The 26,970-nt window shown below is 46.4% G+C and overlaps 1 protein-coding gene across 9 annotated transcripts in view; it reads left to right on the top strand.

The window, feature by feature from the left end:
- The window catches only part of TNS2 (tensin 2), a 125,580-nt gene that overhangs the window by 38,174 nt on the left and 60,436 nt on the right, over positions 1-26,970 (top strand). For 4 of the 9 annotated variants that reach the window (XM_083486080.1, XM_083486086.1, XM_083486082.1 and 1 more), the window contains exons 2-3: positions 24,846-24,957; positions 25,280-25,317. In XM_083486080.1, coding sequence (XP_083342206.1) covers positions 24,846-24,957; positions 25,280-25,317 — 150 coding nt within the window. Of the gene's footprint in view, positions 1-4,168; positions 4,596-15,066; positions 15,284-24,845; positions 24,958-25,279; positions 25,318-26,970 lie in introns of those variants that run through there. The other 5 variants (XM_083486083.1, XM_083486078.1, XM_083486081.1 and 2 more) reach the window with 5 other exon arrangements.

Consider the following 26,970-nt stretch of genomic DNA (forward strand, 5'->3'; position numbering starts at 1 on the left):
CAATATTTATTATTTTTAAAATTAAATTTCATATACTGCTGTCAGGGAACTGACATCGGAGCCAGAGGCGGAGGGAAGGCTCTCAGATGATGCTGGAGAAGGGCCCAGCAGGGAGAGAGGCAGCTCAGCTGGGGAAGGAAATCAGCGCAACACCAGGGATAAAGGGGGGCAGATGGGGGAATCGGCGAGGGGGCTCCAGGACTCTTCGCTGGACACCAGCGGGGAGAGCACGGGTCCTCTGCTACCCACACCCTCCCTGCGCAGAAGACTTCCGCGCAGGGAGAGTAGGAGGAGACTTGGCGTCAAACAACTTTTATGCTGGAAAAGGTTTAAGAAACGCCCACTGATGGATTCTGCTAGCGACTGAGGCAGCCATGGAGTGAAGGGCTGTCCAGACAGGAAAGGTTTAACAAGCCAACTTAGCCAGGAGTGGCGGTAACTTACGCACGAGCAACCCATATTCATTACAACTGCCCTTCAGCCGAGGGTCACAGGGAGGTTTACAATATAAAAACACAAATATACAAAATATGGTGATCATGGTTCAGAGGCACTGGTTGCTTCCAAATATCCTGTTTATTGAGGATTCACCGCAGTTAGTTTGCACACAGTTTGGAGGGGAGGTTAGATGATGGTGGCTTTTTATGGAGCATTTGTTCAAATTCCTTTGGTGGGAGATGATACAGCATTGAATCAAGCAGAGTGGCTGGGTATAAATAATAAACTTATTATTATTCCTGTCACTTTCCTTATTGCAAAAAGTCCTCTGTTTTTTAGTGTTGGGTGTGTGTCTATTGCGCAAAAGCTCCAAATCCACTTTCATTGTGCAACCTGAGTTTTGTCAGTATATGATGATAGGAATACATGCATACATATATATACATAATTTTATTTGTGCGCCACCTTTCCATAGTTAACACCCATGCTCAAGGTGGCTCACAACATGAAAAAATTACATAATTACAAACATAACAAAAGTCATTATAAACAATAAATAAAACATTAAAAGTACACAACCAAATTAAACAATTTCAACATAAAACATGATAATATCTAAAATAAAGATACAAAAAATCAATATCACAAACAGCAACAACCTCCTTACAAACAACCCACTCCTAAACAATTTCCCATTGATTTGGACTTACTAGTCTTTTGTTACCTAAGGAGGACTCCAGGCGTCTTACATGTAAAAATATAAGGGAAAGAAAATTGAAAGAGATGAATGTCATAAGCAGATTAACATTTTTGTGATTCCAAACAGCCACTCCCAACAGAACTGAAACCCACCTAAAAAATATTAATATTATTACATTTATATTCCACTTTCCCTCTAAGGTGCTCAAAGTGGCATACAAAAATCTCCCCATCTCATCCTCACAACCCTGTGAGGCAATTAGGCTGAGAGGCAGTGACTCTTCCAAGGGCCCCCAGTGGGCTTCCTGGCCAAGGAGGGATTTGAACCAGGGTCTCCCAAGTCCCAGTCCAGCACTCTGACCATGACGCCACACTGACTCTCAAGGACACCATCTGGAAGGGCAGTCAGAAAGAGCTGTCAGAGTAGCAGAAGCAAAGATCAAAGGCTGCTGTGGGTCCCACTAGAGGTCAAGGGGTAGAAAAGCAACTCATTTGAAAAGTATTTATTGTGAGTATTTTAAAAAAAACTTTTTAAAGTGCCTCAACATTGCTATAGCTGTCAAGTCACCAGAGGAGGAAAAGGCAGCATTTGTACAATGCAAAGCCTTTCAATGTAAGACAAGAACTCTTTCAGCCCATGCAGCACGTGAGTTGTCCAAGGAGGAGAGACACTGCTGAAGGACAATGAGCACATTTATTTTAAGGGAAATTTCTATCCCACGTTCCACTCCAGCAGCAGAGATGCTCAAACAGTTGACCGTGTGCAGCAGATATGATCAAAAGAGAAAAAAGAGCAATAAACCCCATCAGTTTAAATAATGAAATAATAACAATTTACCAGACTTTCTAAAAAGCATTAAACAAACTCAGGAGAGGGAAAGTAAGAGACAGTAACGTAAAACAGCAACGGAGTTAAAAGCTTTGCTGGAATCAAATAAGAGGGCGCTCATCTTGTGCTGAGCTTTCCAGGCACAGGGCTGCACCTTTAAGCTCCGGGTCCAAATGATGTTTTTATCTGCCCCCCCCCCCGAAAACTCATGTTTTACCACTGAATCAGAGCAAATGTCATTCCATAGAAAACCCAATGGCGATTGTCTCCAATTCAGCAGTAAGACATAGGTCTTCCTGGAGAAAGTGCCAGGATACACATCCACACACACAACCAAAACCACAAACCTTTTCAGACATGGAACTTTAAAGCCCTGACCTAGAAATGTGACACAAAAGGCGGTCTGGGTAAGTCCGGAGTCTGGGAAGCATGTGTGTGTGACATAGAGAGATACTGTGACAGTCCCTTCTGACCCATGTCCCATTGGTGGGACCCCTGGCATAGCATGGGGCTTCAAGCTTCACCTGCTCTTTCTCTACCACAGCAGGTGATGCCCCAAATGAGCCTGACTCATTTCCCTCTTCACTGGTGGGACAGCTGCTAATTCAGGGGTGGCTTGTTCTGGCCTTTGCGTGAATTTGGAATGCAATCCTTGCTTTGCCACAGACTTGGCTCTGGACCTTGGGCATGGTTAAACTTGGATGTGTTTTTTCTATAGGCTGCGTCATGCTAGAATTTGGGACAAAATATAATTCCGCTATTACTTTTTTTCTTTTTCTTTTTGCTGGTTGTTATCCAGGGTTGGCTACGAATAACACCCAGAATTTATAGCTCCATTTCAAACTGGTGTTTGTGTGTTTCATTAGGAAACTTGAAAGGAGGAATGGGTAGCACTGGAGCCACATGGACGCAAGCTTCTGGTGTGCCAAGACGGTGCCATTTGGTTATGGAGGTCCATGGCACTGCACTTCTAAGCAAAAAGTTGTGAATGTCATGGGGGTGTCCCCCCCCAACCTGCCTCTCCCCTGCATTGTGACCACATCATCTGTGCCATATTGGCTGCATCCATTTGACCCAGTTCCATGGCAGAAGTTCAGCTTCCTCAAGGCAGCTCTGGTCTGACTCACTTTAACACCCACCCACGGTTGAAGGAGGCCAGCAAAGAGCCTTGGAAACATGGAAAAGGCAGACTCTCTCTTCTCTGGGCAGTGTCTGGTCAACAGCGTTCTGCCCAGAGAGGAAAAACAGAAGGAGAGAACAGAACTCTTTGCTTTCCCAGTGGGGTATTGTAGTAGTTTCTAAAGCAAAAACCCCTCTGTATTATGTGGCCATCGCTTCGCTATATGGGACATTTCCACTATGGAATTTGCTGTGATGGCCACCGACTTGGATGGTTTAAAAAGAGACGTAGGCAATTTCATGCTGGGTTACCGTATTCTATCAATGGCCTCTCGTCACAATGGCTTTGTTCTACCTCCACCATCAGAAGTGGAGGGGAATTCTCTTGCCCTCATATCTTGCATCAGAGTATTTGGTTGGCCACGGTGAGAACAAGATGCTGATCCAGGAGGGCTCCTCTTATATTCTTGCTATTTAGCTATCCATTACTTAGGCTGAATGCTTTAGTGGCTTACAAGCGTCTCAGCTAAGGCTTATCAAGCAGCATTATCTGGGCCTCTGAGGAGCACGGAATGGTTCCTCTATTGACAGATCAGAAGAAAAAGAGGCTTTGTGGAGACGAGAGTCAGTGCTGAGGCAACAGGGCTTGGTCTTTGGGGCAGCTGGAGTGCATAGGCCTAGCACCTTCTGGACTGTCAGCTGAATCTCCCTTCAGCATTATAAGGGGTATAGTGTAAGTGTTGGGCTAGGGGCACTCCAGCCCTCCCAAGGAGCAAACCGATGCCTTCAAATCAGAACCTGTTGGATAGTTCCACACTGTGGCTTGCTGGCCTCTGGTTGCATCTGCATCATATATTTAAAATACCTTTCTACCTCCCCCACCCAAAAATTCATGGGAACTATAATTTGTTATGGGTGCTGGGAGTTGTAGCTCTGTGAGGAGACAACTACAGCTCCCACAATTCTTTGTGCTTTATATGTATGGTGTGCTTAGTAGCCTCTGTCCCTTCTGAGTGCCTCTGCCAGACTCTTTCCCATCCCTGGCTTCAAGGGGTGACCTGGGCTCCTCTGTTTCTCTGCCAGGCCCAGCTGTCCCTCCTTCCTGGTCCATCCTTTTCCATTACCTCCGCGCAAAGGGAAGGAGCTATTGTGTGGCAGGAAACAGCAGCTCCCTGCCTGCCCGCCTGATCTCGCAGCCCAGCCTTGGCTCCGGCCTCATTGTTTCCAGCTCCACATCCTCCTCTTTCACACACTCCCAAGGGCTGAGCTGCTTTGGGAAGCTGGAGAAAGCAGATCCACCACAGCCACGGATGCCGTGAGTCAGGGCAGACCCCGTCCCTCTCATGTGGATTTGTTCTCAGCAATGCCGACCTGACAGTGTTTCCAAGGCAGTTGTGGGATTAATGTGCCGTCACCATCATCTGTAACCATGAAGCCCCGAAACACCATGGACACTCTTCTGAGAGTGCTGGGAAGAAGAGAGAGCACCCGAGTACCAAGTGGCCGCCGGGTAGGTGTACAACAGAGACGGAGGGTAGGCACTGCAAGGGGACAAGGCGAGGCGGGGTTTTCTTGCAAGCTGTCCAAAGTCTCTGAGGTCACTTCCAGATGGCCCATTTATTGAGTATTCATCCCGATCTGTTTGCACAAGTTTGCGGGGACTTAGGCTGTGGATACACCATACATTTAAAGCTCATGGCTTCTCCCAATGAATCTTGGGAACTGTAGTTTGTTAAAGGTGCTGAGTATTGTAGCTCTGTGAGTCTTTGAGGAAACGTGTTTTCAGGATTCTTTTGGGGAAGTCATGTGCTTTCAGGGTGCTTTAAATGTATGGTGCATACGCTGCCTTGGATTATTTATTGAGCATTCATTATGTTTTTGTTTCCGGAGAGGTTATATGATGTCGCCTCAAGCAATTATTACCACACATTTTTCAGCGTGTTTCCCTATTGCTTTCCTTATTGCAAAAGGTCAGGGTGGGGGGCAGGGTTGTTGCACAAGCATGCCAAATTGGTTTTAATTGCACAACCTGAATTTGCTGGCATGCCATTGAATTCTACCACCCCAAATAGCGACTGTCTGGAAGCCCCTGTTGTGCATCTGATGAAATAGGCCTGCGAAAGCTCATGGCGGGGTGAATCAGTTAGGGCCAAACAACACATTTTAATAAACTTTTTAAAAAGCATACTTCTTGAAGAAAAAACAGCTTCAGGGTCCCGAGGGGCAAGGCTTCAGCTTTGTGGTGGGCACCTGCCCTGCATATCCAGGTAGGGCTTAATCCCCAGCATATCCAGGTGAGACTAGGAGTGTTCCCAGTCTGAAACAGTGTAGACTGTGCTGGATGACCTCTGGTCTGACAGTAAAAACCACCTTTCTCTGTTTCCCGCTCCAGAAGGTGCTCCTGATCTGAGTTGGGGCCCCACACTGGTTTCCTACAAACCCCAACATCTGCTTGCCCCCATGCGGTTTGCTGCAAAAGAATTTCTGTCTCTCTCTTTAGAAAACTATGAAAAGAATCTGTTTTGCTTGTTTTTTCTTCTTCTTCAGCTGACTTAACGTGACTACTCTTCTGGAGTATGAGGAAATCTTTTCCCCTTCTTAAAAATAAGGGCAGTTGACTTTAGTTTAATTTTTTGTTCTCCTTGGTACTGCAAGGGACCTAGTGAAACTAAATTACTGGGGACTGAGAGGTTTGTCTGATGGATAGTGCTCAGAAGCTTAGGAACCAATTTTGACATTTGTTTTTTATTGACACAGATCTTAAAATCCCAGATGGGTGAAAGCTGGTTGGCCAAACGCCACAGCAGCCTGTTTGAGCCATTTCTGAACATGCCTCTTCAGCATGTAGCAGCCCTGTTTCCTCTTTCACTCTCTTTCTGAAGTGCTCTGGGAGGAGGCAGCTTCCTATGACCCCTTGTCTGATTTTGAAGTACGTACTCTGGTATGGCGGGGATACAAAAACAGCTCTGGTTCAGTCACGGGACTTCCATGATGCCAAGCTATGATGGCTTGCCCACACTGAAGGCACCATCAGAGATCAAATCCCCACAGGTGGGACACAGACACCTCTCACCTTTGCAAACACAGAATTAGTTCACGCTGCCAGTTTGCACATTCACGTGCAAGCCCTGAAGTGTAGAGAAAGCAAGTGGTGGTGTGTGTAAACCAACCCTAGGATGTGGGTCCTGTGTTGGATTTGGGGACACAGCTACCACCTGCCCTCACACCCCATTTGTTGCCTAAAGTACACAGGGACATCGGAAGTTGCCTTATACAGTGGTACCTCAGGTTACAGACGCTTCAGGTTACAGCCTCTGCTAACCCAGAAATAGTATCTCGGGTTAAGAAATTTGCTTCAGGATGAGAACAGAAATCGTGCAGTGGCAGCGGGAGGCCCCATTAGCTAAGGTGGTACCTCAGAACAGTTTTAGGTTAAGAACAGACCTCCAGAATGAATTAAGTTCTTAACCCAAGGTACCACTGTACTGAGTCAGACCATTGATCCATCTTGTGAGGGGCTGAGGAAGCAGCAGCAGCAGACATTTTGTTCACAGGCTTATTTTAAAATGTTTTTCCACCAAGAGTTCATTAGGCATGGCCTTTCTCCCCTGGCAGGGAAATCTTCTAGCCAGCGTTCCAGAAGATCTGGGAATGCTGAGTAAACAGGAAATGAGACTGCAAATCTAGGCTGGTTTAGCTCCTTCTGAAATGACCCTAAGGGCTCAGCCATCCAATCTCTCTCTCTCTCTCTCTCACACACACACACACACACACCAGTTGCTTTCGGTTGACCATTGGTCAGCTTTGTGGCCCTTTGTGGAGAGGCTATGCAAGACCTAAGTGCAGTTTTCACAAGTGTAGCTACTGTGCATGATGCAGCTCTGCTGGGCAGCTCCAGTGTGCGAGGCTTTGCCTGAGTCAGTTGTGGCAGGTGCAGGATGGAAGGAGGAGCCCAACCCTCTCCCTGCCAAGAGTCCCTCTGTCTTTGCGCTAGTGCATTATTGTAGTTAGGGGCCAGCTGGGGTTCTTGGATCAGAGGAGCTAGTGGTAGGGACTCCCAGCTTCTTGGTGTCACTGTAGGAGCTTGCAAAAGGAGAAAGCTCCTGGGCAGCTGATGGCCAGAGTGTCACATTGCAACTACCAGTTTGGTTGAGGTCAGATAACACAAGGGGACAACTGGAGTCGTGGTTCCAGGCAGCTACAGATTCTAGCATGACCCCTAAGACTGAGCAATGACCTAGGCAGAGGCAGAGGTTTGCTCCTCTGTGCCTTTAATGCATATGTGCTTGGCTCCTTACCTACCTGCTTCCTGGGTTTCTCCAGGCTATTGGCTGACAGTTGCAGCCACAAGATTCAAGGATTATTCTGGGGAAAGGAGCACTGAGGGAAAACTCGTATGGGCTAAGCAGACTTAGGCCATACATATAAAGCACGAGGCTTCCTGCAAAGAATCCTGGAAACTGTAGTTTGTTCAGGGTGCTGGGAATTGTAACTTTGTGAGGATCTACAAGTAAACAAATGAAGCAAAGATGTTCCCTGCATGTTGATGCTAAGGCTGTCAAATGATTAAATATATTTAATCTTCATGGATGAATTGAACTGTTGGCTGATTAATATACATTGCTGCATATTTCAAGACCTCAATGAAGATGCCTTTGGTAAGCCATTTCATATTTTAGCATGGCAACAAACCAGGCTGCATTTACTTCTTGAGTGTTCATTTGACAGAGTGCAGCCTGTCTTGGCTCTATGGTGAGAGTAGGCCCAGTGGCCCATTGGTTAGAACTCAACACCACACAAGTGTTCCATCAGCGCAAACACTGCAGTTGCTAGATGGAGCAGTCCTCCTCCCTCCCTCCGGGGGTGCAAGGGGAGAGGAGAGGAGAGAAGGCCCATTTGTGAGTTGGAGTCCCTGTGCAGATCTATCACTGATGGGCTGCCTTAGGTGAATCCCACTCATTGTATGTTAGAGTTATGTTTTTCATCTTTTAAGTGTATGCTTATAAGCCATAATATGTGAAGTGGGAAGTATTCCCTTGGAGAACCTGCAAGAAGCAGTTTCTCTTGGGCTGAAAATGCTGACATTTCATAACTTCCATTGGCTGGGTTTGGAAGCAGACCAGAAGGGAAATCCTTCTTTACATTTCTTTTTCAACTGATCTGGGACAGGAAGGCTGGCGCTGGCACAGCTGTGTGGCAAGAGCTGCTGGTCCTGGGATTTTTGCTTCTTGTCAGGTTTACCAGTTAATTGAGAGGGTGTGTGTGTGTGTCAGGATTTTAATCTGTGATTAATCGATTAATGTTGTAATCCTAAACATGCTTATCGGAACTCAGTGACACTTTAAAAAAAAACATGCATAGGATAAGGCTACCTGGCTGGAGTCCTATGCACACCTACAGACGGCCTGATGAATTCAGCATTCATTCTGATTTGCTTGCACAAAGCTTATATGGTGGTTAGACTATGGCCCTGTCCATACCTGGGTTTAATGTGGTTTGGGAATGCCTTGCATCTCCTTTAATTTTCCCTCATTCATGTAGACCACATAACACCGGTCTTGAAAGACCTACATTGGCTCCCAGTACGTTTCTGAGCACAATTCAGTGTTGGTGCTGACCCTTAAAGCCCTAAATGGCCTCGGTCCAGTAGACCTGAAGGAGCGTCTCCACCCCTATCGTTCTACCCGGACACTGAGGTCCAGCTCCGAGGGCCTTCTGGCGGTTCCCCCACTGCGAGAAGCCAAGTTACAGGGAACCAGGCAGAAGGCCTTCTTGGTGGTGGCACTCTCCCTGTGGAATGCCCTCCCACCAGATGTCAAACAGAACAACAGCTACCAGACTTTTAGAAGACATCTGAAGGCAGCCCTGTTTAGGGAAGCTTTTAATGCTTGTTGTATTATGTTATTTTAATATTTTGTTGGAAGCCGTCCAGAGTGGCTGGGGAAGCCCAGTCAGATGGGTGGGGTATAAATTATTATTATTATTATGCTGTTCTCATCTAGATATTGCTGTCCTTCATTTTCTACTCCCTAAGTCCAGAGATTCCCTATGCTTTGAAAAATCTGACTAAGAAAGCTACATCAATTGCATAGGGACACTCCAGATTTGGGGAGGAAAAAGTAGTTGGAGGAAAATGTCACATGGAGATAAAGGAGACACAGGTGATTTACAATCCACATTAAACCTAGCTATGGATGGACCCTTAGTCCAGTATTTATTGAGCATGCATCCTGATCTGCTTTCAGGGTGTTTACACATATTCCCATTAATTATTCATCCCACACTTTTCAGTGCATTTTCCAGTCACCTTCCAAACCACAAAGAAGCCCTCCAGGTCACGGTACCTATTTATTGTTTGCTTGCCCTGGTTTGCTTGCAAAAGGCTTACACAGAGATTGGATTACTGTATATCTAGTCTATATTGAGCATTAATTTTTATTTGTTTGTGGGACAGTTATATGACAATGAGCATTCATCTTCATCCTGATTTGCTTGTGGGATGTTTGCACATCTTCCTGTTAGTCGTTTGTTCACCCCATTCTTTTCAAATGTGTTTCCCTTGCAATTGTTGTTGCTTTCCCAAAAGCCAGGTTCTTTTTTAACAGGTGGGTTAGTTGCCCCAGGGCCACAGAGCACTTTAATCCACTTTAGATGTGCAAACCTAATGTTCCAGTAAGTGCTTGTATTCCTCCCTGCAAAACACGAGTAAGATTGAGCTGGAAAGGTGGCTAGCCCTACTACTTATTACGTATTGAAATTGTAAAATCCTCACCGATCACTCTGCCTTTGTGGTAGCTGTTTCTGAACAATTATGTAGAATTTCCTGGGAATGTAATTAAAGTGACAGTCTTTCAGACAGACTTCCAAGGCTTTGATTTAGGCTTCATGTGCAAAACATGGGGTTTTGCTTAACCAGCAATTTGATGCACAGGGTTTTGAAGCCAAAGAAAAGAAGACATTTCCAGGTTCTTAAGACATTCCCACATGCTCACTAGCTCATTCCAAGCAGTGCTGGGAAACCTACACCAGGGGAAAGAGGTGGGTGGGAACCAGGAAATGACAATAATCATAAAGCAGGAAAGGGAAATGGACTCTATTGGTTTTCCTTTTTTGTGATGAGATATATTTTGCGGGGGGGAGGGGGGGTATTTCCAGCAAACTGATCTGCAGGGCACAATGAAGCAAGCAGAATTTAGTTTTGTTCTCAAACTGTCAGCTGTGCTGGGGAAGCGGTTTTAAAAGCACTGATATCTTGACAGATCCCTAAAATAAATAAAAAAGTCCTGTTCCTGACCTCTGGAGCCCAGCCTGCTATTCTTAAGCCTTGACCAATTCCCATCTGGTTTCCTGAGTTATGGAACACTCTGTTCTGCTGGGTGGGAACCTCCCGTCCCTTGCAAAGCTCTGCAGCAATGCAGGAGGAGGTCAGAGATAATGTGCTGTAGGTCCCCACGAATTAGCTGGTTGTCATGGATAGGACATGCGTACATAGTCTTGGTACACTCTGCAGCAGGGGCTGGGGACCTCAGGCTTGTGCCGAATTATGGCCAATGCAGCTCTCTTTTTCCGGCCCCCAGGATTCTCCCCCTCCTCCCATGCCATGCACCTCACCAGCCCTGCTCTGCACCCTCCCTGAGTTTATTTTGCCTGGCTGGAATAAGTAATTGAGCTCTGATAAATGCCTCTAGTTTGCCTGGATGAAGAATTGTAAGTGTGTGTGTGTAACAAATCAACAAAGTTAAACTGCATAGCTGTTGCTCTACTCACTTTTGCCTCTGGCGCCTTCCATCACTCACTTTTGCCTCTGGCGCCTTCCATCACTGGCATGGATGTTGCCCTCAGGTTGAGAAAGGTCCCCCCACCCCTGCTCTGGAGGATCTGTGGCTCTGGTCAGCAACTCGGTTTTTTGGAAGGCTGCTTTGAGAAGAGCCCATCTCCCATTGTGGCCAGATTGCTCACTGAGGCAAGACGGTTTGAGCATATTACACCTGGCTGCCTATTAGTTTCCAGGTGCAGTTAAAGGGCTGGTGTTGACCTACAAAGCCCTAAATGGCTCAGGACCGCAGTTCCTCAAGGACTGCCTCTGCCCATATAAACCAACCTGGACTCGGCATTCATTATCTGAGGCTCTTCTTTGGGTGCCTCCTCCATGTGACGTCTGGATGGCAGCAACACGAGAACGGGGCTTTTGTGCAGTCCCCCCCCCCCAGTTTGTGGAATGCTCTCCCCTTCATTATATATCTTTAGGTGCCAGGCATACATGTTCCTCTTCAACCAGGCCTTCGGATGATTGATATTCTATAGTCTTTTAAATGTGTTTGTGGGATGGGGAGCTATTATTTTGTTGTTTTAACTATTTATTTGTGCTTTTAACCTGCATTTTTACCATATGAACTGCCATGAGATATTGTGATGATGGGCGTTATATTTTATTTTATTTTAGTGGTTGCCAAGCAAATCCTATCTCCATATAACTGCCCCACAAACAAATCAAAATAGTCAATTACCGTAAGTTGAGATGCAGTCTTAAAGGTAAAGGGACCCCTGACCATTAGGTCCAGTCGTGACCAACTCTGGGGTTGCGGTGCTCATCTCGCTTTATTGGCTGAGGGAGCCTGCGGACAGCTTCCAGATAATGTGGCCAGCATGACTAAGCCGCTTCTGGCGAACCAGAGCAGCACACGGAAACGCCGTTTACATTCCCGCCGGAGCAGAACCTATTTATCTACTTGCACTTTGACGTGCTTTCAAACTGCTAGGTTGGCAGGAGCAGGGACCAAGCAATGGGAGCTCACCCCGTCGCAGGGATTCGAACTGCCAACCTTCTGATCGGCAAGTTCTAGGCTGTGTGGTTTAACCCACAGTGCCACCCGCTCCCTTAAAAGATGCAGTCTTAGAGGTGCACAAAAATCATACCTCTCCACTCTGGCTAGAAGCCAAGGCGCCAGTGGGCAACTTGGTGGAGGAATCTGGTTGCTGGCAAGGGCCGTCGCAGCAGTCCTGCAGGCGCCCCTCAGTCGGCCAGGCAAACTTTTTTAGTGTCTGGTCCATGGCCTCTCCTGGCTTCCCAGGTGCCAATTCATCCACTTGCAAAGGGTCAAGGTTGCCTAGGTTTGCCTCTGCCTCTACATGAACTTTTGTGCAAGCTAATTGGGATGAATGCTCAATAAATTGGTTGTCTGGAGGAGCAGGAAGTGAGTTTCTCAGAGGCTTCTGCAGCTGGGGCCTCAGACAGCTTCCAGACTGTCACTATTTTGTGTGCAGGATTCAAGTCTCATAACAGCAAGTTCAAATTATGCAATTAAAACAGATTTGGCTTTCCTTCGTAACAACAACAAAAAATTATTATTAATAGTAGAAGTAGTAGTAGTAGTAGTAGTAGTTACTTATATCCTGCCCATCTGGCCAGGTTTCCCCAGCCACTCTGGGTGGCTCCCAACAGAATATTAAAAATAGAATCAAACATTAAAAACTTCCCTAAACAGGGAATCTGCCTTCAGGTATCTTCTAAAAGTCAGATAGTTATTTATTCCCTTGACATCCAATGGGAGGGCGTTCCACAGGGTGGGTGCCACTACCGAGAAGGCCCTCTGCCTGGTTCCCTGTAACCTCACTTCTCGTAGTGAGCGAACCACCCTCAGAGCTGGACTTCAGTGGCTGAATGATGAGGGTGAGACGCTCCTTCAAGGTATACTGGGCTAAGGCCATTTAGAGCTTTAAAGGGCAGCACCAATACTTGGAATTGCTTGGAAATGTACTGGGAGCCAATGTAGGTCTTTCAGGAACGGTGTTATAGGGTCTTGGCGGCCACTCACATGCTATTTGTAGTAAAGAAAGTGGGATAAAGAGATGCACTGGAAAGTGTGGAATAACAATTGCTCAATTTGATGTGTAACCTCCCTGCAAACAAACCATGATGATGCTGACAGTGGTGTTGCGTCCTTTGCTGGTGCCCGGGGTGTGCATGCATACATGTGTGCACGCTGGGCAGGACTGGGGGCAGGGCATGGAGGGTGAACAAAATCCACCACGCCAGCCCAGTCCTTGCCGCCAACACTGCAAGGTGGGCACTGGGCCTGGAGGGGTCACAGGGCTGCGCTGCGTCGCCTGCCTGCACAGGGGGGAACCCAACTGGCTGGCGCAGCGCTTGGCGGCTGCATCCCCCCCAACACTGGCCAGGTGGTCATTCAGTGAGGGGGCCGGGGGTGTGGTAGCAAAACCATACTGGGCTCTGGGTCCCAGAGACCCCTGCTAGCAGATAGGGCAGGGCGGGGTTCCTTGTGGGGGGGGGTCTGGTTTCCAGCCCCTCAAAATTCTGTGCCTGGGGCTATATCCCCCCCCCTGGCCCTCCCCATGCTACATCCCTGGATGCACCCACGGGGCTAGTCTGCAGCTAGAGAAAAATTAGGGGCCTCCAGACAACCTTTTCTCTCGTGCATTCATGATGATTTGTACTCATTATGGTGTTGGGGGGTCATATGCAACCCTGCTTTTGATCCTGTTTACGCCTCTAAAATTTGGTGGGCAGGCATACTGCTTCATTTCCACTCAGGACATGTCCTGCGGCTTCCTGCTGAAATCCTATCACTTCTCATACTGCAAATGTTCTCTCTCTCTCTCTCTCTCTCGTGTGTGTGTGTGTGTGTGTTTATTTTTGTAACACTTTTGTTGTACTGTAGTGCAAAGGTGCCCCTCCTGATGGCAATAATATGTAACACTGGATAATCATTGCAGAACTAATAAAATGGAATGATGCATGGATGGTCCAGTATAAATTCATCACTGATGCATCCGCTGCTATTGCATCTGTGACATGTAGCATTATATACTCAGTCTGGAGGGCCCTGTAAAAGAAACCAAATGCCACCACCACTCCCATGAAATGTTTTACTGGGTGGATAAAGAAAACACCAGCTAGATTTCTGGCGTCTGCCACCTTTTATTCCTTTGATAGGTTCAATATTGCTCTCCTTTCTATCCTTCCTGACTGCCTGTAAACTTAGGGGGAGGGGCAGAGGAAACGGGATATATTCAGAAGTTGAAGAGTTGTTTGACCATTGGGTTGGTTTCAGAGTCCTCATCCTGCACACCTCATTTCCCCCAAATTTCCAGTTCCTTAATTTGTGCCCTTTGCACTAATCTTTCTTGCCCTGAGGGAAGAAGGGTGTGCACAACACAAGCCAGTCGTGTGCTTTTGCCCTCAGGCCCTGCTTGTGGTCTTCCCCCTGGCACCTGGTTGGCCCCTGTGAGAACAGGATGCTGGACTAAATGGGCCCTGGGCCTCATCCAGCAGGGTTTTTCCTTCTGTTCTTAGGAATCAGACTGTTGGTTTCCTCAGGGCATTTTCTGTGCACTTTGAGTGGCAGCCGCTCTCCAGGGTCTCAGGTGGAGAAGGTTCTCCCCAGCACTGCTACCCAACACACTTTTAACTGGAGATGCCAGAGATTGGACCACTTACCTTTGAAACATGTTGAGTCACCTCCCTTAATGCCTGCCTGCTTCCATCTATTCCCAGTCTGAATAGCCACCTCCATCCCCTTCAAAGCTCACTTCCTGAGCCTTGCCATACCATTCTGGATTCTTAATAATAATAACAATAATAGGATTTTCAGTTTTCAATTATTTTTCTAGGGAATGCATTACAGTATTCCCTAGAATACAGTATGAACAATAAAAACATGAGTCATGTGAGTTAGTGAGTCAATGTGTTGTCATAGTCCCAAATACGTCTCCAGAGTTTAACTTGCCATACCATGAAAAGGTTCTGCTAAGGCTGTCTTTTAATTTCCATAACTTACCCAGAATGTAAGATTTCTGTTCCTTTGGCACCAGATTTGGATTGGTGTGCATGGCAGTGTAAACACAACCCTTCACATGACTGGGATGTTGTGTAGCTGGGGAAAGCACCTCTCAACTGGCACACAATACCGGGCAGTCATTGCGCGGCACTGTGTGGCTGAGTCAGTGAGTAAACATGTTGTTCTGGACTCACTGAGAGCAAGGAAGGAGGGGGAATGGATGCTGCAGCAGCTCCTTCTGGGCCCTGATTATGTAAGAGTCGCTGCCCAGCCCGTTCCTGCTTTGGTGAACCTCCTTGCCCGCCGGCAGAGGCTGTGGCCAGGACCAGCCCACCAGCCAAACAGATGGTTTCCTTCCCCAGCTTGGTGTGGATTTCAGCATGTTGGTAAGAGATACTAGGTATCTGATTTTGCCATTGCAAAGATGCCTAGCTGTGTTTTGTGTGTGTGTTTGTGTGTATGCATATGTATATGTGCATATTAGGATGGAAGAACCGGCCCATTTTGTTTTTCTGTGTCTCGTTTTCCCAGTCTAAAGTTTGGTTCTCCACATTTCTGCAGCAATTTGTGATTTATTTATTTAATTTTCATGAGCATGAAAAATAAATAACCAGCATTTTAGTGCAAATTTCTTGATATAAACTTTTTTTTTTGTATGAGGTTTGATGTACACCCTTGTTGTGCAAGGATTTCCCCCATGTATATGCATTTTTGTGAAAGTGGTTGGACAAGTGCATTGTAAAGTTCAGACAAGCATGTCGGGAAGTGCGAATTTGGAAGATTCCCCTTTAAAAATGAACTGAATTGAATCCCCCCATCTCTAGAATGCACATTTTCCGCATTTTAATGACGCTTTCAAAGGTTCCTTACCCAGTCCCTTTGGTTCACTTTTTGCACTTGTGTGCACACTGTAAGGGCTGTTTAGTCCATTACACTGAGGGAAAACAAGAAGATGTACCAGGGCTTAATTCTTCCAATGGTAGAAATCTCATTCCGTGAGTTCATGGATGAATGGATGCCAGTTGCAAAGGGTGGCATCCAGCAAAGTAGTTGCACCGGCATAACAACTTCTGCCCATGCAGGGGAACTTCCGCTCTCCCTTTGCCACCCTGCGTTGCCCCTGCACCTTCCCAAATCTGCTCCAGAAGGTTGGAAGAACACCCAGGGAAGATGTGTGTGTGTGTGTGTGTGTGTGTGTGTGTGTGTGTGTGTGTGTGTGTGGAAACCAGCAAAGGTAAAAGGGAGAGGGGAGGTTTGGCACTGTGCACATGCACTGGTGGAACCAATCTGGTTCTCCTGCTGGTGTGTTTGCACTGTGCCAATCTCCTTGCCCTCTCATCCCTCCTCTTCCCAGTAAGCAACAGCGACCCACCTGCTGTGAAGCAAGTGTTGCAGCTGCATACCACTCTACCTGGTGAGCCACTTCTGTTTAACAGGAAGGCATGCAAACACCTGCAAGCAAACCAGAATGGTTCTTAGTTGTATAACTGCCTGTAAACAAATCAGAACAAATGCTCTATAAAATCCAGATATATTCTATCTGCTGCATAAGTTTTGTACAAGCAAATTGGGTTGAATGCTGAATAAGCAGGTCATTCAGAGGATGAGACACTCATTCAGTTGTGAGACACACAGTTCTAGCTTCACCAGAACACCTGTGCTCCCAGCGCATAATTTGCTATGGGTAAAGTATAAATTCTAGACCATGTTTGTGATGGTGTTCACTGGTAATTATTCCAGTTTAGCATGGAGATAGTGTGTGGTGCAGAAAAAGTTTTGTTTATAAAAAAGGAGGTGGGTCATACTTAAGGTGCATTTGATGCATTTCATTGTTTTCATGGTTTAGGACTTTGCAATGAGCACGCATGCTGGCAATTGGGTAGCTGACTGCAATGCCTCAAGCATGGGGTAGGGGCATGTAGTAAGCCCATACTGGGGTAGGCAAGCCCATATTGTGCTAAGAGGGTAGTGCAAAAACTATACTGGGAAGGGGACACGGAGCACTTATTGTGGCATCATTCGACAGAGTGCTGGACAAGGACCAGGGAGATCCAGGTTCAAATCCCTACTCAAGTCACAGCCACACCATGTAGCTACAGCACATGGCTTCCTCCAAGGAATCCTGGGAATTAGTTTGTTGAGGTGGCTGGGAATAATACCTTTGCAACCTCTAAGCCTAACCCATTTTGCAGGCTTGTGAGGGCAAATGGGGTGGGGGAGGTGGAGGTGATCTATGCATCCAGCATTGAGCTCCTTTGGGGGCAGGACAGAACATATGTGGAAAAAATGAATTTAACTTTGGATGGGGTTCCATGTGACTCGCCTCCTATTTTGGGAACTCCCTGCTTACCATCTATGAAATGCCTCTGAAGGGACAAGGGGCTTTCTTGGGAAGCTACACATCAGATATTGGAGCTGAGACCCCCAGGGTCCAGCCCAGCCCCCGAGGTCTCCATAACCGGCCTCCAGTGTCACAAGGACACTCCCGCCTGGCCATTTTCTCCCCTGTGAGCCAAGAAGGCAACAGCAAAGGGGACTTTTTCAACACAGCTCTGCCCACATTAACAACAAGAGCAGAGGGTGGCAAGCATTTTCTCTTCTGTGCCCCAAGCAGGCACAGTGGAGAAAGTGAAGTGTGCATGGAAAAGACCTTGGCAGAGCCTCTGGGACTGACCCGGCAGAGGCAGCAACAGAGGGGCAAAGAGCCCTTTGCCGGCATTCTCAGGTGGCAGGAAGGGGTGCACTTGTGTTGTTGGGAAAGAGGGTGGAAAAGCAATTGGCAGCTTGGGTTTTACAGGAGTGAAGGCAGAATCAATAAGTCTCTTGGGCAAATGAGTGCTCCTAAGGGTGCATCTGCTGAGAAAGCGAATGCAGGGGCAGAGAGTATGCAGGGGAGGGCATTTGGAGGGGAAAGTACATTGCCGGAGGCAGAACTTCCCACAACCAAATCCCTCAGGTGACACAGAAAATGCTCTCTCTCTTTCTCGCTCGCTCTCCACACCGATTTTCTCCCAGCCGGCCTTATTCTGGTTTTGGAGCTCACCTGGAGATGTCAAAGGGCTGGGAACAAACGTTTAAAAACAGCCTTGCTGAAATCTTGCGACAGATTATTGGTGGGTTTGGGAAAAGGTGAACCCAGCCTTCACTGACTACAGCTGGCATCATGGAGGGCACCAGGTTGGCAGAGGCCGGGTGAAGATGCTCATGCTTGTTGACTGCATTGACTGGGAGTGGAGAAGCATCTGACCATCTGGTGCCTGCTGATTTGGGCCTTGTGACTCTCGGCCAGTCCGTTTGGACACAGGGCAGGTCCTTCCTGCTCATCTGTTACGAGTTCAGTTTGTTTCTTTACTTTTTGGGGAGGGGGTTGGAAGGAGGCCTTTCCCCTTGGAGCTTCAAACAGCCGCTTCTTGCTGGGCTCCTGCCCCTTGGCCTCTCACCTGGGCTGGCCAGCAGCTCCTGCGTCTTGCCCTTTTAAACAGATAACTTGTTTTCACAGTTAAGAACCTCGGCAACAAAGCAGGCGATTCATGGTTATTTATAGCCCCGCCGGCCATGCTGTGGCCCAGTGTGAATTGGCTCATTCAGTAGGGCTTATGTACACACGCTTTGAAACAGAGCCCTCTTCAGCTCTCCTTGAAAGAACTACATGTCCCAGGAAGCCTTCTTTCTTTGCAAGGCGGACTTGCAATTTGGGCAGCTTTGCCTGTTCCTCCTCTTTCAGGCCTCATTTAAGAGGGTGCAACTCCCACCACCGCTAGGAGCTGAGTGTGCTCTATTTGACCCCCACTTTACAAATTCTGCAGCCTGAATAATCCTTTTCTTGCTAGGAGTAAATGTTTCTGCTTTTAAGATTCAAGTCCCTACAGCAGCCTTCCTCAGCGGTTGCCTTCCAGATGTTTTGGCCAGACTGCAGTATTGTTATAGAAAAAATAGGGGGGTTGGCTTTTGCTGTCCAACTCCCCAAGGGATGTAAAATTCCCTCCGGATGGGCATATAGGACCCCCCAAAAGAGGACATGTCTGGGAATTCCCAGATGTGTGGCAACCCTACCATAACACTGCCCTGTGTGAAGAAGACTTTTTGTAGTTTCCCCTCTAAATCTCCCACTGCTCTGTGTTGTAGGATGACTTCAGGTTCTCGTGTGATGAGCGAGTGAGAGAAACTTCCACCCACTTTGTCCACACCATGTGCAATTTCTATAAACCTTTATTATACCCCTCCTTATTTGCCATTCCTCCCCTGAACCAAATATGCCACTTTTCCTTGCTGCAGTGCCCAGTTTTATTGCAAGATTGTAGTCTTTCTTTAACCAAAGGCCACAACAGAGGCCCCATGGTGGAAGCGCAGGCCCCAGTCCAGTTGCCTCTGGAGCACCAGAGGTAATGCAGCAGGGTGCAGCGGCGGGCGTTAGGGGGGGTGGCAGTGGGGGGTGGAGACCGGGCACCCACAGCAAAAGCTTTGTAGGGGCCCAGGCCCCCAGAGCTCTCTGGAGATGGTGGCAGTGGGGGCCTGCTTTCAATACTGTTTGTGCCTTAAGAAGTTTTGGGGCAGACATGGCTTTGTTTCCAATCAGTGCATATCCTGTAAATCCTTGCTAAGATCCTGTAACTTTTTTATACCACATATGTTCCAGGATTATTGTTGTTGTTTTGGTCTTGCTTTAGAGCTCCACAGTGCAAGGCTTCTCCTCCCTCCGACTGCAGTAACGCAATAACATTGGGGAAGCATTGCAGAGCAATTAGATAAAGTGGAATGAAGTGCGGATGGTCCAGCCCAAATCCACCACTACTATTGTGTCAAGAATACAGCCATCCAAAAACACACCCATCTGGGGGGCCCCATTGCAGCATAAATGAATTCCACACACAGCAGCAAAGCACATGAGAAAGGAGCCTTAAGCAACATGCTATAGCGGGGGGGGGGGGGTGCGCTTCGCAAAGTGATCTAGGGCTGAGAATGGAGGTGCGTGTCAATTTGCAATCATGTCCCTATATTCCTCTAACGTGTCAAAGGCACAGTGCAATCGCTTGGCTTAGGACAGCCCTGCGCATATTGTAGCTGCAGGCAATTTTAACGGCAAGAAAACTTAGTAGCTGGTGAGATTCCTAGGAAGAGGTATGATTATGATTTCTGAGTACAGATCCCAATATCTGAAGGTGTCTTTGTTGTGACATCTCTCACACACGTGTGTGTACTGCTTGGGTTGCCGATATTCTATAATGTACCACGTACCATGCACACTTTCCTCCCTGCACCATATGGAGATGTGTGGGAGGGGAAGGGAGGCTCTGCTGGTAATCCATCCATCTCTTTCTCTCTCTCTCTCTCTCTCTCTCTCTCTCTCTCTCACACACACACACACACACACACACACACTGCCCAATTTGCATGACTGGAATGCAGCTCCATTTCCGGCAGGACAGCTGTTGCATTTCTGGGTAATCCAAGCTTCAGTGCCCTCAGAATCCAGGAATGGGGATTTTGAGGGGGGCGCTGAGAAGGGGAGAAGGCTAGGGAAGGTCATTTGTAAAACTTGTCAGCTGAGGAATTCCTACTGTCATGGATGGTGCGTGTAAAAAAAATACCCTCTCTTTACATAGTATTCTCTAGACTCAGGGCTTTTTTTCAGCTGGAACTGTGGAACTGAGTTCCAGCACCTCTCAGATGGGCACCATTGCCATTCTAAGAGAATGAGGGAGGGGTTCATGGTGAGTTCCAGAACCTCTTTTTCTAGAAGAATAGCACTGTCTAGTCCAGGGGTTGTCAACCTGGTCCCTCCCGCCCACCAGTGGGCGTTTCAGGATTCTGGGTGGGTGGGAGGGGGTTCCAATGGCACAAGCTGAATCCTCCTTCCATCGAGCACCGGCGGGCAGTAAGGAAATTTTACCATCAAGAAAGAGGCATTAGTGGGCGGTAGGTATAAAAAGGTTGACTGCCGCTGGTCTAGACTGTACTGTTCTTTTGAATATAATTTGCTTTAATGCATTTGAATATTGTATTTTAAAATTGTTCTAACCTTCCCTGGGACTTCATGATGAAGCGGTAAGATATCTAAACAACAGCAGCAGCAGCAGCTGTCAGGGAATACGAATACTTTTCTTTCCTTCTTATATATATTGTTCATTGCTAATATTTATAAATCACAAATCTTTGAGCAGAAACACTCTCTCTTACTGATGAATTGCGGTGAAAGTATTCATTCCTTCTGATCACTTTTTGGAATTTTCAGAAATAAACAAGCTGAGTTTAACTTTCAAAGAATATGAGTGCACTCAGTTCTGAACAACTGCAGATAAACAGCAGAATGTGATACTGGAAACAGAATTCAGCTTCCTGAGAAACTCATACCCTTTTCAGAAAGATGAATGGAATCTTTTCACCCATTTCTCATCCTTCAAGTTTCTAGCTCTCTTCATTGCAAAGATATGCTTCAAAGCATTTGGTCTCCAAAGCTTAGAGATGTTGCGCAATACTATTTCCAGTTGACAGCGCTTGAGCTTCTGTGCCTCATGGCTGACCATGATTAAGAGATGCAGAATACTTATTGTTTTCATGGAAATTAATTAATCATTGATTGTTTATTACTGGAATAGGATGCATTCTTCTACTGATATAAACCTTGTAATTAGGCTGCAGCTTATGCAGTTACCTTGGAGTAAACCCCATTAAATACCATGGAATGGATTTTTGTGTAGGCACACAGAGGATTGCATAGTCTTATTACAGGATGATGATTATATTCTATAGTCAAGGAAATATTTGCATTCATGCGACTGTAATTACCTGTACATGCCATCATTAAAGTAAAATGGTTACTTAGTTTCAGAATAAATTAAAATGGAACAGAGAAACATGAATTATGCAAAATAATGGAAGAACAACAATAAAGTAGACACAATTGGATTCGGATAATTTATATCACAGAATTTCCTTTGGAACGAATATGTTGCTTTAAAGAAGGGAGAAGGAAGGGCATTGTATACACAGCCCTCCACATCAGCCCAACAAGGTGAATCTGATAAAATTGCAAAGCAACTTATGGTGTATTCAAATTGCAGCTTAGTACTGCCATATCTTGAAGTACGGTATATCACTCAGGGATTCCTCAAACCAGCTTTCAGTTCCTACTAATGTGTAGAAAGGAGATTCACTTTCGTTTATAGAGCCAAGAATGGTGATAGTGTGGCTATTCCAGTTTAATTAAACCGGAGTAAAATATTGTGATTTTGTTTAAGTTGCTCTTAAGCATACCCAGATGACTATTTCTCTTCAAAGCAGTTATTCACAAGAATGGTGAGGTTGCAAGACCCCTGAAAGGCCACCTAGTTTATCCCCCGGCCATGAGTCAGAACTCGCCATCCACCAGCACCCCACAAGAAAAAGCAAACTACGCCATTCAGACCACAAGGCGAGCAGAACACATCTCTTGCAGAAAGCTGATTACAGAGTGAAATAGCTTGGCACAGTGAGCCAAGTTTAAAAAACAAAGCATGCAGGGGCACTGCCAAACTGACCTGGGGAAATTCCTGTCATCCCCAGTGTATTTGTTTGCTTGCTTCTATGCATACATTTAGATGTCTTTTTTCTGCCTGGGGCACTCATATCAATTTACAATGAATCCGTCAAAAAAAACACCACCACCCCCCCCACAAACACCTGAAAGCCATCGTAACAAAAGTTCAGCCTCCAGCAAAGTCATAGGAGTAGTAGCTAAAACCAATAAGCAATAATAAAAGCACCACTGGAAGCCAACTAAATTGTAGAATTATAGTTGGAGGGGGAGGCAGAGGGCATCTAGTCCAACCCCCTGCAGTGCAGGAATCTTTTGCCCAACATGGGGCTTGAGATTAAGAGTCTCATGCTCTACCAACTGAGCTATCCCAGCACTCATTTTTTTAAAAAAAGATATATCTTGTAAGGGGTAAACTACATGCTGCAGAGAATGTGGCGCTGCAACTGATAATGTCTGGTATAGACTCCCAACATTATCCCACTGTGAATTTCTCTGCTGCTTGTGGTGATGGGGAAATTGCTTTGTGTAAGTTGAGCAAGATGTTTTAGAAAGGGGGAGGAGACTCTACCCCTTTCTGCCATTTTCAGCATAGCCTGCCTTAAACTGCGCAAGACAATTGGTCCATCAACACTGACTGCCAATGACTCTCTGGGGGTTCAAACAAGGAGTCCCCCCCCCAGCCCCACCTGAAATTCCTGGGGATTGAACTCGGGACCTGCTATGTGCAAGGCAAATGCTCTAGCACTTAGCTGTGGCCCTTTCCAATTGAGCCCTCACTAATTTTAATGTGCAGTTCTGCTGGAAATTGTTCATCAGGGCAGTGGCATGGTGTGGGGAGGACCAGGGGGCTGTAGCCCCAAGCACATGGTTTTAAGGGGGTATGAACCAGGTGCCCCCCACAGGGACCTCTCCCCTGCCTGCCACTGGGGGTCTCTGGGCCTCAGGGCCCAGCCTTGCTGGTGTACCCCTGGTTCCCTTGCCAAGGGTCGCGTTGGCCAGCCGGGCTCCCATCTGCATGGACAGGTGGGCAGGCAGCGCAGTGCGGCCCCGTGAACTGTGTGCCCTGCGCCTGGCAGCAGCGACAAGGGTTTGGCTGGTGCAGTGGGCTTTGTTCACCCTCCACGCCCAGCCCCTGGTCACTTTCAAGGTGAATGTGTGCATCTGCTCTTCACCCTAATTTCAGTTAGCGAGGGAAATCACTGCTATCTTCCGTCCATGTAGTCAAGATTATACATTCCAAATGAGTGTAGGTATTTCTTCCACATTCCAGCAGAACACTGAACATTGACCTGGGACCCGCCATTCCAGGAAGATTCATCTAATGGACCCTTAGCATGCACATTCCTTCTATCTGTACAGGATTAGGCTGGGCCTGCAGCTTATGGAGGAATGTTCAGCAAAGTTCTGTGTATGTCACGAAAGTTCATTGCAGTCGTTGGACTTTGGGGGGGGCGTGTCCTCCCCAAAGGATTGGACTGATTTTGCTCATGTTCTTCAGTTCCAACTCTACAGTTCTTTGATTCTATAATTCTATGATTCTAAGAGTCTGGGCCTTACACGCACACAGAAATGCTCTCCTCCCCAGCGGGTATGTCTGAATGTGTTTAATTCGTATAAGGATTGTCTTGCTGGATCAGATCCATCTCTAGTTAGTTGAGAGCTGCAACAGTTTAACTTGCTTGGAAGTAAGTGTCATTGAGTTCTTCGGTGCTTACTTCCTTGTAAGAGGGGTTAGCTTTACAACCTTAGTTGGTTAGATCAACCTATTCTAAAAGAATATTTTCATTAACTAAAGAAGATGCTACCCTTTGCTTACAATGAAGTGAATTAATATAATACGTATAAAAACTGCAGATGTCAGGTACAATCTTAAGAGGTTTCCCCCCACTAATACATTCATTTTAATGCACAATTTCTCCTAACATATGCATTTTGTACATAGTACGTAGCAGAATTTGTAGAAGTGCTAATTTCGAAGAATAGCTGTGTTCATGCATTATTTCGGGAAGTGTGAATTATTTAGCTTTGCATTAAAAAATGAACCAACAAAATTTGCATGGAGGTTATATGATCCAGCCGTCAAGTGATTGTTAGCCGTCAAGTGATTGTTATCAGGCTGAAACTGAGGAGGAGGAGGATGAAGCTGGCAGCCATGACCACCCCCTGGACTGGATGTAAGTAAGAAGGCAGGTGGGCACTTGCTGAGAGGAGACTGAGGTTGGTGGGGCAGTGCCCCCTTTGCCCAAATGGATCAGCCCTCACTGCCTTTTGCATTGTAACATGTCTGCATTTTAGTACCTTCAACAGCAGCACAGCTGTTCTCTTCACATCTTTACATTGTGGCTTCACAGACATATGTCCATGGTATCTGTTTGTGCAATGAACAGATATTTTTATTTTAGCGATCCCCCATACTAAATCCCTGACCCTGTGTTTGTCATTTCAGCCCGGGAAGGTGTCCGAGCCTCACACCTTCAAAGAGAAAGTATTTAAGAAGAAGAAAAAGGCCTGTGTTGTGTGCAAAGAATCCATTGAGACCCAGGGTCTTGTTTGTAAAGGTAAGAGCTGTCCAGATATAGTCCTCCCAGTCTTCCTCATCTTTCATAGCGGAGAAGCAAAAGGCCTAGTCAATATGAATAATTTTCCATCTGTTTAAGAAACACAGAAGCCAGGGTTGTCATTCAGTTAACAAGAGCATCCAGGACAGCAGAATTAAAAGGAAACCACGTGGTGATTAAATAACCGCACCGTGCTCTTCAATGTGCTTTACTGTTGTACCATATACCTTATTGTTAATTGCACATCAGAGAGAGTCCATCTTTAAGGTTACAAGGTGTGGATCTGGAATAGCTTTTCTGAAAGTGTGTTTTTTTCTTGCAGTGTGCAAAGTGGCAAGCCACAAGAAATGTGAAGCCAAGGTAAGAGCAAAGAGGAGTTTGTTAGAAAAAATAGGGGGCACGGTGCTGTTTTGTGGCATATAATAATCACTTCAATTTGCATTCTGTGCACATAGATGCGTGTTCCTTGGGAGTTTTATAAGCCTACCCCACCCCACCCCAAAGGCCCCTTCAAGTGTGTGAAGGAGCAGCAGCAGCAGCAGAAACTCTCACAGCCCGACATTCCATTCCACTCCTTGCTATGTGTGGGTCTTGTTAGCTCAGTGCTGGCGAGCGCATGCCTCCTCTATGAGGTCACCACTCTGTCCTATGCTTTGACTGTTTGGTGTCAAAATGCCCTGTTTTAAAGTGGAAACAGGGTGCCTTTGCCTGCTCTTGCGAAATGTCAGCCACCTGGGTGGAAAGATCCGAACCATTTTGGAGTTGCCGTTCCCAGTTTGAAGGATGGTATCCTCATAATCACCATTCTTTATATAGCACCAGCCATATTCATGGTGCTTTACAGAGCACAAGAGGGCAAGTCCCTGCCCTGAGGAGCTTCCAACCTGAAATTGACGCACAGGAAGCAGAACCAGAAGGGGTGGGGTGGGCAGAGTTAAAACAAGGTAGGAATCTGTGGTTGTTTCCGTTCTATGTGCTTAGGGTTGGTTTAAGGCGAGGGTGAGGAGTCTGTGGCCCGTGGGCTAACTGTGACCCTCCAGTCGTATGGGGCTGTCAGGAATCTCCCCATGTCACACCCTTCTCTGGGCCTGCTCCCCAGCAATGCCACGTTGCAATCAGTGGCGTAGCAAAGTCAGGTGGTACCCAGTGCAGTAAATTTCTTGTCACCTGCCCCCACATTGAAATTATTGAAAGAAGGAAAAATAAGATGCTTACAGTTGCAAGTGTTATTTTCTGGTTTATTTACTTAACGTGGTGAGCATAAGCACTTAAAACCGTTTTTTTCCTAACTTTGTTCTCTGCAAATTTTGAAATCACATAATCAAAATCAATTCCTTTTGCTACTTTGTTTTCAATTGACAAGATGGCCAAGCCAGAGAGCCGAGCTTGACTCATAGTGGACCTAAGATAACTCATGGTTAATTTTAGTTTTGAAAAACTCCTCTCACATGATGTCTAGCAATGTAAACCGAATTTTAGAATAACTATTCAGAGATTTGAAATAAGGCTCAAAGCAAACAGGAAATTGCCCTAAAAATGGCAATATATTCATATATTTGTGTTTACCTTTTAGGCTGTGTCCCTGTTTCAGCAATTCACATAAGCCTCTAGTAAAAATATCATTTATGGAAATAGCAGGAGTTATATAATCAGGTCTTACTCAAAAATGTCAGGAAGCTACTTTGCAACTACTCACTTTTAACCTAGGATTGCATTCTCTGCAGGGAGATAGAGTGGCTTCAAGCCTATCTGCCTAATGACAGAACCACCTTGTGCCAGTTCATCTCACCCTGTACAGCAGCTGCACCTTGTCTTCATTGATCTGGTGCTGAAACCCACAAAGTACTTAGTACTTCAGTACTTAGCAAGTGAATATAAAGTAAAGCACCAGGGACTTCATGCCTCTGTAGACTAATTGTCAAACCCAAGGGGGGGAAAGTACTCTATACATTTACTTGAGAATTGCATGCCTAATGGTACCTGTAGCATACAGTGGTGCCTCGCAAGACGAAA

The sequence above is a fragment of the Podarcis liolepis genome (assembly GCF_965112155.1).
Source record: "Podarcis liolepis genome assembly, chromosome: 2".
Classification (NCBI taxonomy): Eukaryota; Metazoa; Chordata; class Lepidosauria; order Squamata; family Lacertidae; genus Podarcis; species Podarcis liolepis.